The 18,242-nt window shown below is 29.8% G+C and overlaps 1 protein-coding gene across 1 annotated transcript in view; it reads left to right on the top strand.

Annotated features, from left to right (window-relative positions):
- The window catches only part of LOC132947397 (transmembrane channel-like protein), a 60,501-nt gene that overhangs the window by 28,914 nt on the left and 13,345 nt on the right, over nucleotides 1–18,242 (top strand). Inside the window, exons 9-12 of the mRNA XM_061017673.1 lie at nucleotides 4,292–4,361; nucleotides 6,148–7,363; nucleotides 8,319–8,479; nucleotides 16,729–17,328. Coding sequence (XP_060873656.1) covers nucleotides 4,292–4,361; nucleotides 6,148–7,363; nucleotides 8,319–8,479; nucleotides 16,729–17,328 — 2,047 coding nt within the window. The remainder of the gene's footprint in view (nucleotides 1–4,291; nucleotides 4,362–6,147; nucleotides 7,364–8,318; nucleotides 8,480–16,728; nucleotides 17,329–18,242) is intronic.

The raw sequence follows: 18,242 nt of genomic DNA, 5'->3' as shown, positions 1-18,242 counted from the left end.
TTTTCATCTGTTGATGTGTGTAGAAAATTATTGTAAATGATATTTTTATTTGGAATGGATTTTAGATTCTGAGTGAAACGATGAATGTATTGATTTTACAATGATGTGTGTTTTTTTTTTTATTTTTTTTTTTTTTTATTTTTTTTTTTATTTTTTTTTTTATTTTTTTATTTTTGTGTCTGTGTACACGATAAGTAGTCGAAATAATGCTTCGATTTTCGACTTCAGTATCTTGTTCGATGGGAAAGTGAATATCGTTGGTGCATTGGGGAGGTCAAAATTTTAATTTCCCAGTAGTTTTCAAAAGCGATGTGAAAAACAAAAGAAAAATTAAGGAAAAACGGGAATTTTTACGCAAAATCGATTTTTAACAAAATCGATTTTGGTTATTGGTGTAACTCTAAAACAAATGACCGTAGATGCATGAAATTTTCACTGGTTGTTTATATTTGCATTTTCTATACACAATAAAATTTACAAAATATTTTGACTCTTTTTGAGCTGTTTACGGCCATTGTCAGTTTTCAATTTTTTTAGTTTTTTTTCTATAAATATCAATAAAATTTTATCTGTTGAGTAAAAAAGCTTGAAAATTTAATAGAAGGCTCCTAGGTTATTGTTTCAAAGGCAGATGAAAAAAATTAAAAATCCTTAGTCACAGTTTTTAATTATAAGCATTTAAAGTTCAAATTTTGACAAAATACGGAAAAATCACGAAAAATAGCAAATTATTTTGAGTTGAAATTCATAAAAATTTTTCTTTTTAAATCTAAGATTTTAAAATGTAATATAAGATTACTCATAAGTTTGTCTACCTTTATCAAAAAAAAAATGTCTAGAAGAAACTTAAATTAAATTTTTATGAGCGTCTGAAATTTATATTTTTACAACATTTGATATTTACTCGATTTCTCATGTAACAATTTTCTTATTTTATTGTAATTAAAAAACAAATGACTGTAGATACTTGAAAATTTCACTGAATGTTCATATTAGCATTTTCTATACACCATAAAATGTTGAAAATATTTTGACTCTTTTTGAGCTGTTTACGGACATTGTCAGTTTTCAATTTTTTTAGTTTTTTTTTCTATAAATAACAATAAATTTTTATTTGTTGGGTAAAAAAGCGTGAAAATTTAATATAAGGCTCCTGATATATCGTTCTAATAGCAGTTGAAAAATATTAAAAATACATAGGCACAATTTTTTTTTATAAGCATTTAAAGTTCAAATTTTGACAACATTTATCAAATTTATAATTTATTAATTATTTTGTGGTTAAAAATGTATAAAATGTTTAACTTTTATGGCTAAGGATTTAAAATTTAAAACAAGGCTCCACGTAAATAGGTTATATATAAATTACTTTATTCACAATAATATCATCAAATATACTTGGTAATATCATAGGCTGACTGACCGTTTTCGCTCAGAATCGTTTTTCTTATACAATGATATTATATCATTGAATTCAAATTTAACACCATCCATTACAGTGACCCACTTGTAACCTACTGTACAGCAGAGCGACATCCACTTATCCACCTTTTTTTGTTTATAAGCAATGTAATTGTTACAAAATTCCGAAGGACAACCCTTGATTTGTAAGACACATTTACCTGATTGATAAGTTGATTTCACGGAAACAGTTTTTGTTTCAAAAATGTATTTTAAAATCAGATTATAAGGGATAAAATATTATGATTGAATTAGTTTTCCAGTCATCGTTGTGTACCTAGGTATAGGTTAGTGTGTTTTTTACGTCAAGTACAAAATGATTATTGGTAAATACTTAACATGTAATATAATATTATTTACAGAGTAAAGGTATCTCAACCATTTAAATGTTGATTTTTTTAGATTATATCCAATACAAATAGGTAATTTATAATGCGTCTAAATGATAACATTTTAATTTACAAACGTACTTAATTTGAAGTAGAATTTGTTCAACAACGATGCCTACTTTACGTTCCGTTACACAAGTTTATAGTAAATTGAATCACAAGCGAAATTAATGACATTAATTGTATAATAATATAATTATCATCAAACAAATTTAAAATAATACACCACCTGTTTAGATTTATTATTCAATAATTGTGTTCCAATAGTATAGACTCGAAATGATTGAAAAATACTTATATTAATTTAACCGCATAATATAGACATTTTAATATAGAATATACATGGTTGTTTAAATAATCTGTACATTTTAAAAATAAATACAATATCAAATATACAACTATTTTAAACATTTAAAGAAAATATTCAATTAGGTAATTATATTTAACCAATAAAGTGTGAAAGTTGAAAGGTTTTTCGAATATTTTTAGTACTAAAACAAGCCGTTCATGCGCGCACGATCTTATAATTCCATGCATAATAACAGGATATGGTTTATTGTATGGACACGTGTAGAGGGATATGTACATTGTACAGTTTACAGTGTACACCTATTAGCAATGTAAATTTTGATAATTGCATTGGAGCCATTCCAACAGCTAACCTAGTTAATGAGTGTTAAATGTTTTTTGTATCTCACCCTTATGGCCTTATTCACAATAATCGCATGATATTTGTCAAAAGTATTTTCATACGGCAATTTATTCTCAAGATAAATTAATATGCTTTGTTTTTATTTTATTTTTAATATGACATCCGAAACATTTTTTATTAAAACGTATATAAATATTTTTTTTGTGGTCCAAAATTGTAATTTACAAATGTATTATCGCTATAGTAGATAGCGCGCGCTGTTGTAACAATTCAAATCGTTTGATGGAATATGAGGAATGAATCAGTAAATTCTGTTAAAACTATAGGATTATCCTAATCCTTAAATGAAATTAGTATTTAGAAATTATAGTTATTTATATAATTGCTTTGATTAAGTATAAACGTATACCTCTTCAAATAATATTTTAAGTAATTCGAACTAAAATCAGTAAAATCCAACTATTTATATTTATGTTTATATATAATTAAAAATAATTAAACCATAACTAGTCATATAAAAAAAAAATAATTACTACCTATATGAATATCATATTATTTACCTAAACTACAATATTTAATAGTTCAAACATTCTCATTTGTAATTTGTACTTACTTTTTCTGGTTAAGATGTCATAGTTTCAATTATTATTTTATATTTGTATACTAAGAATGAATTTTTATAGTTATTTTTTTTTTTGTTAGATAAAATGTATAAGTTTATTTATTTATAATATATGAAATATATAAATATATTGTATGAACGTAAGTTTATAAATTTGGGTCACCAGAAGACGATTATACGTGGTAGACAGAAACCAGAGTGTTTTAGTATTGTGTATTGCACGTACATATTATATTGTTTCAAGGATTGTCAGCTGCAACTGTCTGTCATTTAGTCCCTATTTTTCGGAAGAAGGCGTAGAAATACGTATTAACTTAAATACAAATTATTGTTTTGTGAAATTGGGTTTCTTTTATCGTTAATTTAAATTTAAATGCTAAATGTTTATCAACATTTGAAAAGTTTTTTCTTTTAAACTTAAATTAAAAATTAATTTTTGCAAGAATTTGTAAGCTTAAGATATATTAATCATAAGTCATAAGTCATAAAAATAAAAGATAGGGCCTAACATCCTAAATTCAAATTGTGGAACTATTATTATATAATACGGCCTATCAATTTGTAATAATTTGTTACCAAAAAATTTGAAATCGTCATACCTAAGTGACTTATTTAGAATAATTAAATACTTAAATAATAATTTATAGACTACGACTAGGTACCTAGGGAAACACTTATACTAAATTATATTATTATTATTTTAAATTCTAAAATACCTACTGTATTAACAGATACTGCGTATCGTAAGTTTTAATTCAATTTTACACTAATAACAATGTCAAAATAAATATTTTTGGCACGTATTGACAGACGATGATGAATAATATATAACGATAATAAACTCTTGTTTAATCCGAATACACCTCAAATTGATATTGACGTACATTTTTTTCATTTAATATGTTCCGGATTGTTATAAGTCATAAGATATAACTTAATTAAATTCTTTCATTACGCCCGATGAAAATTCTAAGGCTTATACTATGATGGGTTAGCTTTGATTTTCTCGCAATAAAGTTTAATAAATCAACTGACTTAGACTCACACAGACCATTGCCTCTTTGGGCATAATGACACATTGTGTAGTTACTAGTCTGGAGTGGCAAATCTCGTTCGATTCAGAAAGTATGTTCTTATAAGCTGATGTCTCGTTTTTTTATGTTTTAGGATTATGGCGTTGAATTTGTTAAATCTTTACACGCTGACGTTCGCGTTGTTTGTGAAAATCAACGACATGGTAAGTGTATCTTAACCCCTTTAATGTGTTAATTATTCGTTGTCCCGTGAATTTATATGTATATTATATAATATATAGTTACGATTGAATGTCATTTGCATACGGATAATTATGTCAATCGTATAGGGTTAATATATTCAAACTGTTATTATATTTTTTCTCTGTGAAATTACCTATACGTTAGGCTAACCTACCTACTTACAAAAAAAAAAAAAATGTTATTACTTTTTCACTGAAGTATATAAGTAGTGCATTTTTCAGTACCTTCAAAGGAACATTCGATATTAAAGGGGACGAAATGGTAACAAAATTTAATTATATCGAAAATACTAGAATTTTTTCATTAGCACAATTACAATTTTTACTACGGTAAAAATGTTAATTTTATGGTTATGCAATTTATGTATTTTTTATATTATTATGTAATAAAACTTTACATTTTAGTACACAATAAATGTTAATCAAACAGTTATTATTTTTTTTTTATATCTAAAATGTCTTGCTATTATTGTATATAAAATAGAATAATAATTTTTTCTTAAGTTCTCAAACTGTGCATACTCGTATTATTATACCATAAGTAAGTTTATGATTGCAACAGCTTATAAATCGATTTAAAATAATATTATACAATAGTAATAGTAAATAATATATCATACGCATTTGGATGAGGATTACGGTATGCCTCGCAACACCTAGTTTTTGGGCACCTATATTTTAATTTAAATTGTATACGTAGGTACATGTTGGTATAATATTCTTATGCATGGTGATATAAATTATTTTCTACACCACACGTCATGGCTGATAGTAAACATTTTTTAAAGAGCATTATTCATAGTATATATTATAGATAATAACGCAGTTGTATAAAGTGTATGTGAACGACAAAGTGCTTCTTTAGTATACGCAATGATTACATTTAATAATTCTTCTAACATAATGAATATCCACTAACGGTGTATAACTATATGTATAGAAAAACAGGACGAATATGTATTTATAATATGCTCTATAATAGGAACGAGATCAAACACAGAAATAACTTAGAATTATCGAACGGTTGACATTGGTAATATTAAAATATTATTTATTATTCTATTTGTTTCAACATAATGTTAGTTCATCACTTCATCTTGATACAATAATACAATTAATCGTAAATTATAGTAGAGTGAAGTTAAGACGTTCAGTATACCTATAGTATCTGAAATAAATGTATCATCTAACATATAAAAATCTCGTGTCACGGTGTTATAGTGTTCGAACTTCTCCGAAACATGGAACCTTACAATAAAATAAACCTACGAATGGATATACATATTTTTTATAGATTATGATATTATGAAAACCACATACACATTACAATTTCGATTTATTTATATTTTTAGTTCCTTCGTAAATCATAACTATTATTCTCACAAAGTTTGATAGTTTGTTCTTAATTGGTCATTTTTCAATCAATATTCATAATTTCTTCTTGATTGTGAAATAAGATAAAAAAAAAAAGCTTTACGTACAACAAATTGAACTGCGCAAACAATTTTTGTTAAAGTTTTTAAATTTATGTCGTTAAATTGGAATTATTGTAATATATTATATAACTATTGAAAAAACATTATTTAACTATATTGATTTGTCACATAGATGTACCTATGATGATATTACTTTTGGGATAAATTTACTGTAATATGATAAATACTATAATATTATACGTACTGTACTTATTCATGTTTACATAATGTAAAGACGACGGCACTGTTTTACTTACGTTTACGTGTTGCAGACAAAGGAACTGTTGGTGTTGAAATCCAACGTAACCAACGTCACGGCCCCCATGGCCACCATGGCCACAGCTGCCAGCGCTGCCACCAAGGCAACTATGGCCACAGCTTCCAGTGCAGTCACCACGGCCACCATGGCCACAGCAGCCACTGCGGCAACTATGGCCACAGCGGCCACCACGACATCTTCGTTGAAGATGACGTCAACTACCTCGGTATTGGTCACGTTGGCGTTCATGAATTCCACCATGTCGAACACGACGAAACTTCAGTTGCCTGTCGCCCATACGATCGATACGCAGCCGAATTGCTATCGACAGCAGATAGAATGTCCGTTCTCGTGGCCATCTGTCCGGTACGGTCCAGCCGACAAGCATACACAGACGGTTGACGATTACGTCTCCTCGTCGATCACACCGCTGCAATTGATTACAACAAGGCCCAAATCGTCAACGGTAGTGGATCTTGGCCACAGTTCAGACCTCGGTCACAGTTCGAATTTCGGTCCAACTACAGGTATTTTCAGTGAGAACCGGAATGGCACCGGATGGACTGAAAGTACAACTGAAACGACTTTCAGGACCGTCGATGATGTACAAATAACTGCCGAGGTCATATACTATGACGAGAAGTCTTCGTCCGAAAATACCGCCACCACCACCGAGTCTGACGTCAGTTATGCGCACAATTATGACGAAATGATGGAGAATTCGACTGTGGGTATGGTCACAACCGAGTTGATGACGGAGAATTCGACCAGGGATCTGGTCTCTGCTGGGTCAACAATTACGAGTTCGACGGACGTTTCATTCGACTTCGGTTCGACCACCCCCGAATCGATATCAAGTTCGGTAGAAACTGCAATCGGTGGAACGATCCCGGCCGGGTCTACAGTAGAGTCAACGACGAGTGTGGTCACCGAATCGACGACAAATCTGGACGCAGTCGTTGTAATGGCGAATACGACGATTGGCCAATCAATTATCACTGTAGATGACGACGATGAGCCATATACTACGATTTCGTCTGACGATTTGCAGTTTTGGTCGACGGACGAGAAGATTGCGTCGGCTGAAGAAAGGAGAATCGTAAAACGGATGTCGGAAGTAATTTTCAATGGGACTCATTGCTTTCAAATAGTTTGTTCGCCTCCATCGCCGGTTACAAAATATGTAACTGAGGTGCCAAACGGTTTTCAAGGATTTAGCGAGAAATCGAGTAAATACCAAAGCGTATACTCGTATACATAAATGTGTACTGTATATAAACTAGCTAGCACAACGTATATATAATTGTAGTCGATGTCAATTTGTGCCCTGAAATTCTATAGAGACTATTACATTCCTGCCAAGGACAGTAGTTTAATCAAATATCTAACATAATATAGTTACGTTGATATGCATATAATATACAATATACATAGTGCGAAATTTACATTATATAACATTTATAAATAATTCATACGAGTACGGAGTAATAGTTTGTATCCACATAAGATGTAATAATTACCAGTGAAATAAACTAAGCAATTGATACGAGTTTTAATATTTAAAAAAAAGTTAATTAAAGATAAGTCAATAAACGTAGAAATGTATAAATATTAAAATTATTCTTTCAGTCCCACGTCTTGGACCACGTTTGTAACTGAATAACTTAAAGTACCTTTCTATGAAGTAATAATATACTAACTATACAGTATATGTGTTTATGTTACCTTTTAACAAATAAATGTTATCTAAAATGTCTCTAATCTGTTTCTTGAAATGTAATATTTTATATTTAGATGTCAGAGATAATGTGAGTACGAGAAGCTCTTTTTCTATCAAATGTGTAATGATTTGCATTTATTTCAATATAATATATAAGTATTTGTAACAGTACCTATGAATTATTATACATTTTAATCATAATAATATATACCATAAATTTAAATTTAGAATTTATACCAATATAATGTACACGACGTTATCAAAATATCAAATATTTTAATTGAACGCATTTTTTTTAGTGATGTGGTAGATTAGGTATATTAATTTGAAAATGGGGCAATATTAGAGCGATACATTTTTTAGCATTTAATTGTATTTTTTAATGTGAACGAGTTAAAAATATGTAGTCATTTAATATTGTAATTTAAGTTTTATAAAATAAACATGCTATGATTGTTGTATAGGCGAAGAGTACGGGGCAACGACGGAACACGAAGATGCGCCAAGAGAAGACTTATCGCTTCGCGCCACTTGTTTGAATCTCCAAATCAGACGACGATTGCGGAAGTTGTGTTGGGAGACAATGTTTGGACAAGAGTTGGTAAAACTTACAGTTATGGATTTGGTGAGCGTATAATATAATCGTATCAGAAATTGTTGTTTGTTAAGCAATTCGAGAATATTTCTAGTACCTAATGTCTGCTGTGTGGTTCTTACATTAGTTGGCAAAATACAAGTATGTGCGATTTCAGACAAGTAGATATTTTAACACATTCTGTTTCGTAAATATGCATTTAGGTGTGCCTAATTATAAATAGAATACATCTTAAAAATAGCATAAATACTGTAAATAAAATATATGAAATATAATTATTACTGTTCATATTATATTATAATAAAATGCTAGAGGTTAACATTTTAAAAAGAAATAAGCTATACTAATAAGTTTTTGGTATTTTATAAACATTTTAATGATATATTATAATAATATTATTACCTTAATTTGGGTGTTTATATTGTGTATAATATATCATATTTAGTTTCACATATTCATCAGTTAGTGGTAGCCGGTAGGTACAATGTACATAATGCAACTTTTTTTCAATCAGACCAGTCCTAGCTTGTGCTATATCTATATAATATCTTAAAATGATAAAAGGTTATTATTTACATGTTTTGTTTCACTAACTGCAATAAAAGAAAAAATATAACGCTAATAGGCACCTACATTAAAAAAAAAAACCACCCCAGATTATCTTAGATTGTTCTATCTGTTTGACTGTTAATTTAAAACTAAGAGAAATTAGTTTTTCACGGGAGAAATCTTTCACGGAAATTAGATTCGACTTTTAGCATTTGAAATTTGTTTTTATATGTTTCGGCTGTCTTGTCACAAGCATCTTGTGGTTTTTTTCGTTGTTTACGTATATTTCTTAAGTTGTTTTCCTGTTTGATACAGTTGGCTGCACAATTTCATTTATATTTTATTCATACCTGGTTCTTGTTTCTGTCCTTTAATTTTAACGTTTTTCAAGCTAATAAGACAAGTAATAAATAATAATTAAGGGGTTGTGCTTTTAAGTTTTTAACCTTATTTTTTTGACGCTTATAATACCTAAATTCAAATGTTTAAAATCTCACTATTAATCGCGTGCAATCATCTAATCTTGACAAAAATAATTAACTGGTAAAGCAGTTATAATAATATTATAGTCGTTGATAATACAATGTCACAATATTACTCATCATAATGACATGTATAGTTGTATATTTGTATAAGGATTATTATTTTCCTACCATAACAAGAATATGATTATAAAATTCCAAAGGATCATAGTGGTAAATAATTAAAAGTTGCACGTTTTATTGTTTCTTTTTGGTAAATTTATAACATTTTACATTGCTATACCACCAACACAATTGTTTGGAGTATTGTATATAATATGATGGTTACAAGTTAAAATATCTCCAAAATAAATATCTCTGCCCAAAATATCCCGTAAAAGTATATCTATGAAAATATAATAAATTTATCAAACATACCTCCGGTCAATGCACTTCCTTAAAAACCCTTTAAAATAAAATATATCTTATTAAAAATATCCATCTAAACATTTTAAAAACAAAATTGGTTTGTTAGAAAATAATATATATTATCAACCACACAAATACATAATATAGTGATATACTGATATGTATTACTTAAAAAATCATTCGTATTGGGCATACAGTTAAGGGACATAATAAATTAATATCTACTAACATGTGAGTACTTAATTATTACTCATTATTTTACTCTATCATAGAACCGCCATCATACATCAAGCATAAATATAATATCGATGAGAAACACAGCTAATATAATCCATAGATATAACGTTTTATCTCACTGATTATTTTGGTCGGCAGAATTTTATTCCTCCTGTGTAACAATCGTATAGTTGTAAGTTATGCAATTACAATCGATCTTAAACAAATAGATGCGGTCGGCCGTTTATATGAGAGAACATTTAGACATGTTCGCGAGTACAAAATAATTAAATTACAATAATTTAACATTTATACGACAGTAGTACATTATATACCTACCTATATTATATACAACAATATATCTAATTATATCAGGTTATTAGGATAATAGGTGTTATCCGACTGCATCAGAATCGATATAAATTGATGAAAAACCTCCTGCATACCAATACATTTCTAGAACAACGATATTGGTTATTAATGGTTAACCAACAGCAGTGACTACATTTAATTTCACCAATACGGGGTATAATTACTCGTATAATATAATACATAATCTTGATTTATTTAAACCACATAATATTATTAGTGCCTATATATAGCATCAATTAAGTTGAATCGTAATCAATTTTACTGAAAGCGGTTATACAGTGAAATCCCTAAACACCGAACATTCTCGGTTGCTGAAATGTTGTCCGCTATTTGGAGGCTCGAAATTGTAAAAAGTTTGTAGTTGGTTCCCAATAAAACATCCATTATCGAGAGGTGTCCGTTAGGGAAGGAGAGATTTCACTGTATATATTTGATAAATTAAGATCTAACCACTTAAACAAATTTGCGGATGTAAATTCAAACGTGAGTGAAGGCATGAATTAATACAGGAATTGACAGTTAATAATAACTAAAACGTATTAATGAACACACTCGTGATTCGGAGGCTGCAAAATTCGATACGACGGTTGCTATTAATTGTTTGAAAAATAGAGCAGCTGAACTGCTGAAGCCATGCAACATCAACAATATTGTAATCAACGAAAGTATTTTTGGATTATTTGAAGTGGCTTGGGTGATACTGTTGTTTTAGTTGGTTAACCTAAATGCATTCACTTTGTAGAAATTGCCTGCGGTATGCAGGTGATTTTATCGAATTTTCATCGATTACGATAACGTCGGATAATTCATAATATCCTGAAAAAAATGATATCGTTGTATAATATGTTATACTACTGTCGTATAAAATATGTAAAATATCATATTGTTATTATTATTATTTCGTTCTTGCGGACAAGCAGCTGCGTCCATTTGTCCCTGTTTGTCCACATCACCATACCTTTTTTTTTCACAGAATAGATATTTTTGCTCAGAGATATTGTCTGGAGGTATTTCGACCGGTAGCCACATAATATGGCATATGAAATACAGTCCATAATCATAATAATAATAATAATATTATACATTACGAATTTCAATATATTATATCAAGCAATATAACTGCGGGGCATTCTATCATCGTTTGCGGACTAACAATATTCGCGTTTATTTGATTCCGGAATGCGAATAAAGACTAATGCCCGTCAGTATGTTACGCCGAGTAAACACATATGACTATTGCAAGCTATTATAGTATATGCACTAGATATTTCATCGTGTTGTAATTTATTGTGGGGCACGTGTTGTGTTACGCCACGAAGAACAATACTAATTTGTACTTGAAAGTTGAAAATATGTTACACGGTAGTAAAACCTTAAACTTACGATAGCCAATAATAATCGTCTATTGATGTTTAAATTGACGAACACATTGTTTATCATATTTTTATTGGACTATGAATGTAGAAAAGTAATGATGAACTAAAAAAATTAATTCAATTATATTGTAAAATTATTAATAAACGATTAAAATGAAATTATGCTCCTGTTAATATTATTCGAGAGTATAAGGGATTATATGTGTACAACGTGTGTTCACGAAAATAGGGTAGTGGGTACACAGAAAAAGTGAAGTTGTTTTACATGCGCAAAATACAAGAGTTACAAAATTGTAAGTTATATGGATTTATGATTCAATAGTTTAGTTAGTCTTACGTCCCGGAAACAGAATTCAAAAATAAGTAAAGGGTACTGAGTAATATATATTAAGTAATCGAGATATAGTGCTTGCCCTGTTTTTGTGGACACTCGGTATATTATACAGCTAATGGCTAAGCCGTTCCTAACCATTAGGTAACCCCTCACCCCATCATGAAAAACCTGAAGATTTTCGAAGAGTCCGGCATGGACCTGAGCTTTAGCTCTCCCAAATCTCTAATACTATTTGCGCCTATGTGCATAATATGTATATATTATAAACATAATGAAGTACCTACTTATACATTTATACGTATATAATACAAAGGTAATAATAATAACTAAATGATTCACAGGTTTAGATTTATAATAATTTATTTGAATAATATTAGGTGTCGTCAAAGACGCCATTAATAATATGATTGTATTGAAACTTATTTGAATAATTATTATTGGAGTTGAAGTTATAACAGGCAACACTTAGTGGGTAGTAAATTGAACTATAGTCTATAACTTACTAAGCCATAACATTGAATATCCATAAAGTTAACGAGAAGTGTTAAACAAGTATTTACATCAAATCGATATTACATATATTTTGTGTTCATAACTGATAAAAGCATATTATGTGTACTGTAATCTATGTATATTTTCTCTAATATTGCATATTATAATAATTTAGATATATGTGCATAGGAAATAAATTAAATTTATAACTAAATTAAATAAAACCTTTTCATATAATTTTAATTAGAAAAATAAAATAAGTTATTTAATGTTTTAAATCTAATTTTACAAAATATAAATGATTTTGAATGTAAACACCACGAGATTCTTAATATATTATAGAAAAGTTTCGTACTTCTAAATATTAAGCAATATGAGGGACTTGTATCAACTAGATTTGATAATTATTACGTCACGTTGCAAGTATGAATATTATGTTTCTACTTATAAATCGGGTAAACTATATTAATAATTGTATATATACGTATATTAAGTATGTAATACAAACAAATCTAACCAAACTTAATGTTATTGATAAAATACGTAAAGTTAATAAAATAATATGGTGAGGCACTGATTAAATATTCAATTGATAACATTCATATAAGATCTCTAAAATTACGTTAGGGACGAAGAGACACAATATACGACCAAAGAATTTATAGATTTTTTTAAGCTTAAAATCATGAGTAAATTTACGGGGTCGGTTAGAATAAAGTTTCAGATAAGCGTACAAATATACAGCGTACCATATATATTACACGTGACCTGGGTGGGACGAAATGACACGAGATAGTGAAATGACGAAACCTTAACGTTTGGACGTGTATCCGCAGGATTTATAGTTTCTAAACAAAGTATTGTGAATTCCGTTGGTAGTTGGTTTATTTTGAAACGCGTGAAATGCATACCGAGATAAAAAATAATAATAATAATAATAACACATTCAACTGCTGAGTGATATATTTTATTATAAATGATGTAGGCCCATGTCAAACATGCTAGATAAGCTGATTATAATTTTATAGCGTGAATGTCTAATTTATATCTATAATATTATATACTATATTTTTTTTAAATGTATAACGTACTATGTTATAATAACTAACATTTTTTCTCTCTTATACATTTATACGTAATATAAAAACAACATTTAGGATTGTAATAACTGTATAAAATGATTATTACAAAAATTATTAATACAAATGTACACTTATAAAATAAAAACAGATTGTCGTTCGTCTTACTCCGGTACATTCAATAATTGAATATCATATTAATAGTATAATCAACTGGAACTTAGTGCTTGTTTCAATATTCAAAAGAATCCTTATAGGCCCCAACAAGCGGGGCGGTGAGATTCTCCATAAATGGAAATGATGTGATCGTGGTGCCTCATCACAAAACAAATTAAGTGACTGCCTCGATTCGTCGTTTCAGAGGAACCATAAAAGAAATTCACTATAACACAGTCAAATTGGTAGATTACATAGTTTAGATCAAAGAACTAGATTTACAATTTTGAAATTAATAACAACTTAAGTACTCCACTATTTGCTAGTAAAGCTACCACTTATAAAGCTGTTGACCATTGACCAATATCTTTATATTTTGTGTTACAATATATTGTTACCAACATTTAAATTTTATATACGAATAAGTATTTAGTATATAATATTATATATTTTATCATATTTTAACTTGTTGTGAGCTTGCGTTTACGATTATAATAATAATTGTATTTTATTTAAATCTTAAAAATATAATATGAACACCAACTTAATATTTAAAAAATGTTACGTCTACATTTTTTTTTTAATATACAACATTTCGTGTAAGTTAAATAAAAATATATTATACGATTGAATGGTTGGTTAGGCTATTGAGATAGTGTTAGAGTGTAAAAAATAATTGGTTGATTATAGATTTTATTTTTTTAAAACCTTCTTGAAAATTTTAAAAACATCTCGGGTCTCTAAATAGTACATACACTTATATATCTTGTTAAATCTTCAATCCAAAAAGTGTTACACAATGAGCTTTTTACTACCTCGAATTCAAATAGTGTTTACCAAAGAATAAAACAAATTGCATTTTAACCGAATAGATTCCTTGCTCCACTCAGAATTTTAAAAGTGCAATGTGTATTGCTTTTCGTATTAGTCTTTTTTCAATAAGACAACCTTTATTGGGTTGACGTGGGCACGAACTCGGTATGAATATTTAGCACCCTCACACTTGGGGGCGGTGGCGATATATATATATGTTTCTTTTTTATTTAAACATCGGTCGAAGGTAGAGTATCCGAGTTTTTAATATACATGAATTCCACGTGTGTGGTAAAACTATGTACGTAAAGTGTTATGTCGCAAAACCAATTGTCACATGAAATACATAAAAAAAAAAAAATAGCAATCGAAAACCTTTTAATAATTAATCTTAATAAAAACACTGTTACATTGAAAAAAATATATTTCCATCAACAGTTGTTTTCGGAGAGATGGTAAAATATTAATTCCGTGGACCATTGAATAGTTAATAATACACACTACAAGTAACGTTACGTGGGTAAGTAAACTTTTATAACACCAATTCAAAAAAAAATTGAAATTTTATAGTGAATTGTCTTGACATTATGAACATCTGAGTGAACAATAGGTAGGTACTTAATAGAATTCTCCAACCATAAACTGAAAGACTCCGTGTCAAGTTTTCGACATTCATTCTTTTCGCTTGTTTTTTCGATCATTGATTCATACTGTCGACTTCGACAGATTCGAAGTAGGTACGTGGATACATATATTTATATACGTTTTCAACAGTCAAACGAGATATTATATTATATTATAGTTTTCGTGTAGAAATTTCACAAGTGCATACCTAGTAATAAATAATAAATATACACATTTGTGTGTTATTATGATTTTGTATTGATTTTGTGTGGTTTTAGGGAAATAAAACCACTTTGCAATGGCTGGTTGCATAAATTTATATAAATACTCTCACGCTCGCAATATTGTTTTTGAAATTTTTTTCATGACGTCGTTTATAAAGGTTGTGTTCGATGAAAACGTATTTTTATTTTTAACGTACGAGTGTCCATACACGTGTCAAGTATGCACGTGTGTAAAAAGCAAAAAACAAAAGCGTGTTCGCTATACATTATAATATCAATATTATGTGTAAAGGACGGAATATAACGAAAAATATGAATGCATGCGAGCTTATACAAATATTATTTATCACGTGCTAAAAAGCGACGCAGATGTACCATAATTATTATTATACTCTTCAAAAAATATTCCATACTATATCCGATGCGATAAACCATCTTTATTTCTCAAAAGTGTTTTATAAGAAGAATAATTTAGATTCGGTATACACATAATTACAGTGATATATAAAAATTATTAAAACTCCGATAATTCTACATTTAATTGGTACTTATAGGTTGTATTTGAGTTTAATCATAACTATAATCAACATATTTAGAATGTTTCCTTATGTATACTTGTGTTTAAATATTTATATTTATTATTTGAGAATAGTATAATATCCTCGAGTGTCAAATTATATTCAACTGTCGGTGTAAAAATGAGTACATTTTTTGTTTCACTAACTATGGGTCGGAAAAACTGGGAAAAGATTATTTGAATACTCGTGTCAAAAAAGAAATAAATATTAAATTAGTAATTGAACTTAAAGCAAACGTTTGAGACCAAAAACAACTATATAAAATATATAATATTAGCTCTGTTTGGATTGATTTTTTGCTTACAAGCCTTCTTTTCGGTTTGGTTGTTAAACTTCGGCGATTAACGTATAATTTCAATCTATTACTGGTTTCTGTTTTGTGTATTAATATTTGTACATGTTTAGGTAACGGTTTTTATATTGAATGCAGATTTTAATTGTGTATGATATCACGTCACGTCGGTTCTTAACTGTTTTAATATTTGTGTTTGAAACCTACAGCTCAAGTCCTACCGGGCCGATCTAACCCAACTGTCAGGGAATTTAAAACAATCTTTTTACCGTTATTTTTGTCAGGTGTCGACAATCATTTCGACGATATTCGTGGACTTTGCGCGTGCTGTGTTCGTGCGGTACATGAACCGGTGCTGGTGCTGGAACCTGGAGAAGCGGTTCCCGCAGTACGGCGATTTCAAGATCGCCGAGAACATACTGCACCTGGTCAACAACCAGGGTATGGTGTGGATGGGCATGTTCTTCTCTCCCGGGCTGCCCATCATCAACGTGGTCAAGTTGATGATCATGATGTACGTGCGGTCGTGGGCGGTGCTCACGTGCAACGTGCCGCACGACGTCGTGTTCCGGGCCAGCCGGAGCAACAACTTCTACCTGGGCCTGCTCCTCACGATGCTGTTCTTGTGCGTGTTGCCGGTCGGCTACGCCATCGTGTGGATCGAACCGTCGTGGCACTGCGGCCCGTTCTCGCAGTACAAGAAGATCTATCACATCTTCACCAATTCGATCAAGAAGGCCGTGCCCAACCCGCATGTGCACCGCGTCCTCGACTACATAGCGTCGCCCGGAATCGTCATACCGCTGCTGTTGCTGCTCATCCTTATCATATACTACTTGGCCTCGCTCACGTCGTCGCTCCGGGAAGCCAACAACGACCTAAAAGTAAGTGAACCCACCCGGCTTGCGTCCCGTACGGTGGTCGTGAGTCGAAGTTAAAATAATATTATACGAAAAGTATCGTGCCATGCACAATTATTATTAATGAATAATGATCCTCGGAAAAAAATAACTGTAGTGTAATGAAATGATTGATGTCTATCACGTAATGAAATGTGAATGTTATAATTATAATTTTCCACAACGAAGTAGGTAACCAAGTTTTTTTGGTAGAGTAGAAGCAAATAGAAATTTTTAAAACTGTGAAACTACAAACATTTTTAATACTAAGTTGTCACTTTATCTCACTTATCGTTATCTGAACTTATATTCTAAATGTTTTGAAATTAATTATTATCAAGACTTCATACCAACATGTTGTAGATACTGTTTTCGGTGTCTTACAAACGTACATATTGTATAGTATGGTATTATATTATTTTATTGAAATGTATTAAAATACGCATAGAAACCGAGAATTTAGTACGCTCATGATATAACCAACATTACGGTTAGTGATATCAAGAGTACGCTCTCAGTGTTAGCATAATTTGTTTTTTTAAATGTACTGTATCTGTAAAGTTCCAACTTCCAATAATATAGGTAGTACCTTTTTAAATTATACATACAGTGGGAAATTTACAAGTTACAGCCCACCATTTGTATGTATAATTAATTGTACATGTATCATATTATTCTTCTTTGTATGATAATAATTTGATGAATACAAATCAGCGGAGGGCGAACAACGTGAATATTTTATCAAGGTTTGACTTGAATTTTACAAATTTATCTAAGATGCACGCGGGTACATTATAATATGTATATTATATTAAAATACATTTCAAATAACGGTAATATAACTGTCATGATATAACTGCAGAAGTGTACGAATAACGGTATATCCCTGCTAAGACAGG

Source organism: Metopolophium dirhodum, chromosome 6 (assembly GCF_019925205.1).
Source record: "Metopolophium dirhodum isolate CAU chromosome 6, ASM1992520v1, whole genome shotgun sequence".
Taxonomy (NCBI): Eukaryota; Metazoa; Arthropoda; class Insecta; order Hemiptera; family Aphididae; genus Metopolophium; species Metopolophium dirhodum.
The sequence above is the reverse complement of the archived record's forward strand: the minus strand, read 5'-3'. Positions and strand labels throughout refer to the sequence as shown.